Raw genomic sequence first — 1,680 nt, forward strand, 5'->3', positions numbered from 1 at the left:
TGTGTGTGTGTGTGTGTGTGTGTGTGTGCATGCTTATAAATAACATAATTACCAAATAACAAATTAGGGCAAAATAAGCTCTTTTTCAAAAATGTAGCAAACATTATGAAGGGTGCTTTAAATTTTGACTTTAAATGTAACAAATGTAAGTCTTTTTGTAGCAAGTACCTAATTTGTCACTTTCTTCCTCTAACTTTTCATCTGTCACTTTTCATTATTTTGCTCGACTGCTCCAGCTGTTCCCAAACGCCCAGGGACCCCTGAAGTAGCCCAGACCTACAACAACACGGCTCTGGTGCTGTGGAAGCCAGCGGACACCAAATCTCCATGCAGCTACTCTCTGGAAAGAAAAGCAGAAGGTGAGAGAGTCAGGATGTAATATGTAAGCTGTGAATGTTTTTTATTGTCACTGAGATTCCGAGGCTCTAAAAGAGGGAGCTGCATGTGAGGACTGCTGGTGCTTCCAACACTATACATGTAAATGAAACAGATTAAGACCTCAAAAGATGCTTTTATTGAGCTTTTGTAATTAATGTGTTGAATAGAAATTTATCCACAGAATATGTTGTGAGTTGTTGAACTTTTCTGGCTGTGATGTCTCACTTAATCTTAACTTTTACAAGAAAACTCTGAAACAGGTGTAAAATAACCTGATAAATGTATATTTTTATTAAAGTTTTTACTATGCCTGCATACAAAGCTACTTCTAATTGATTACTTTTCTGTAAGACAATGAGTAATAGCTTATGTTGGCCAATAGCACCATCTAGTGTTCATTGTTTTAACTGCAATATGTTTTCAAATTAGACAAAAACAAAAAAAAGAGAAATAAGAGCAGTTACTTTAACCCCCATTTTTCTGCAGGTGATTCTCACTGGGTGACTGTTGCCACTGGGATAGCTGACTGCTACTACAATGTCACTGACCTGCCAGCAGGTGGCCCCTTCAGGTTCAGGGTGTCCTGCGTCAACAAGGCCGGGCAGGGTCCATACAGCAGCTGCTCTGCTGTAGTCAGCCTGGACTCAACAGGTGAATGAATAGTGAGGAGGACGTTGAAAAAGAACTAGAATAGTTCCTGGAGAAAGTTTGAGAGGATTGCCAGCTGTGCAACTCGTCCTGTTTTTAGTTTGTGTTTGCTGTTTAAAACTTGTTTTGGCTTTCATCCTAAAGATGTATTTAATCCACATAATTCAGCCAATCTGCACAAAATTGCCCATGATCAATCCTTATCCACACCCCAACAGGCCAATGCCACCAACACACACACACACACACATCCTTGTATTCGCATCAAACTGAGGACATTGTATTGACTTCCATTCATTTTTGTAACTGTAAAAGATTTTCTGTTAATTTCTTCACAAACCGTGTAAAAGATAAACATCCAGCAGGTAAATAAATCACTTCCTGTTTTGAGTGGGCAGAGCTAAGGTGATGTCACCAAATGACCACATGAGTGTGATGAATTAAATTACAAAATTAGCAGATAAACCACGAACAAAATGAGATACTGGCTAAAGAGGGCCAAAAACCTCTACAAATCACCAAAATCCACCAAAAACCATGGAAGAGGAGTCTAGGAAAGCTGAAAACCTCTCAAAACCATCAACCATCAAAATCATGTTAAAGGTGTGCAGTACGGCCAAAACACTTTTAAAACAGTCTAATATACATATATAT

General features: G+C 38.7%; 1 protein-coding gene across 1 annotated transcript in view; it reads left to right on the forward strand.

Moving 5' to 3' along the window:
* Positions 1–1,680, forward strand: part of spega (striated muscle enriched protein kinase a) — a 100,979-nt gene that overhangs the window by 87,418 nt on the left and 11,881 nt on the right. The window contains exons 36-37 of the mRNA XM_014020703.1: positions 237–359; positions 865–1,029. Of these exons, the coding sequence (XP_013876157.1) occupies positions 237–359; positions 865–1,029 (288 nt within the window). The remainder of the gene's footprint in view (positions 1–236; positions 360–864; positions 1,030–1,680) is intronic.

The sequence above is a fragment of the Austrofundulus limnaeus genome, unplaced genomic scaffold, assembly GCF_001266775.1.
Source record: "Austrofundulus limnaeus strain Quisiro unplaced genomic scaffold, Austrofundulus_limnaeus-1.0 Scaffold264, whole genome shotgun sequence".
NCBI classification, from domain to species: domain Eukaryota; kingdom Metazoa; phylum Chordata; class Actinopteri; order Cyprinodontiformes; family Rivulidae; genus Austrofundulus; species Austrofundulus limnaeus.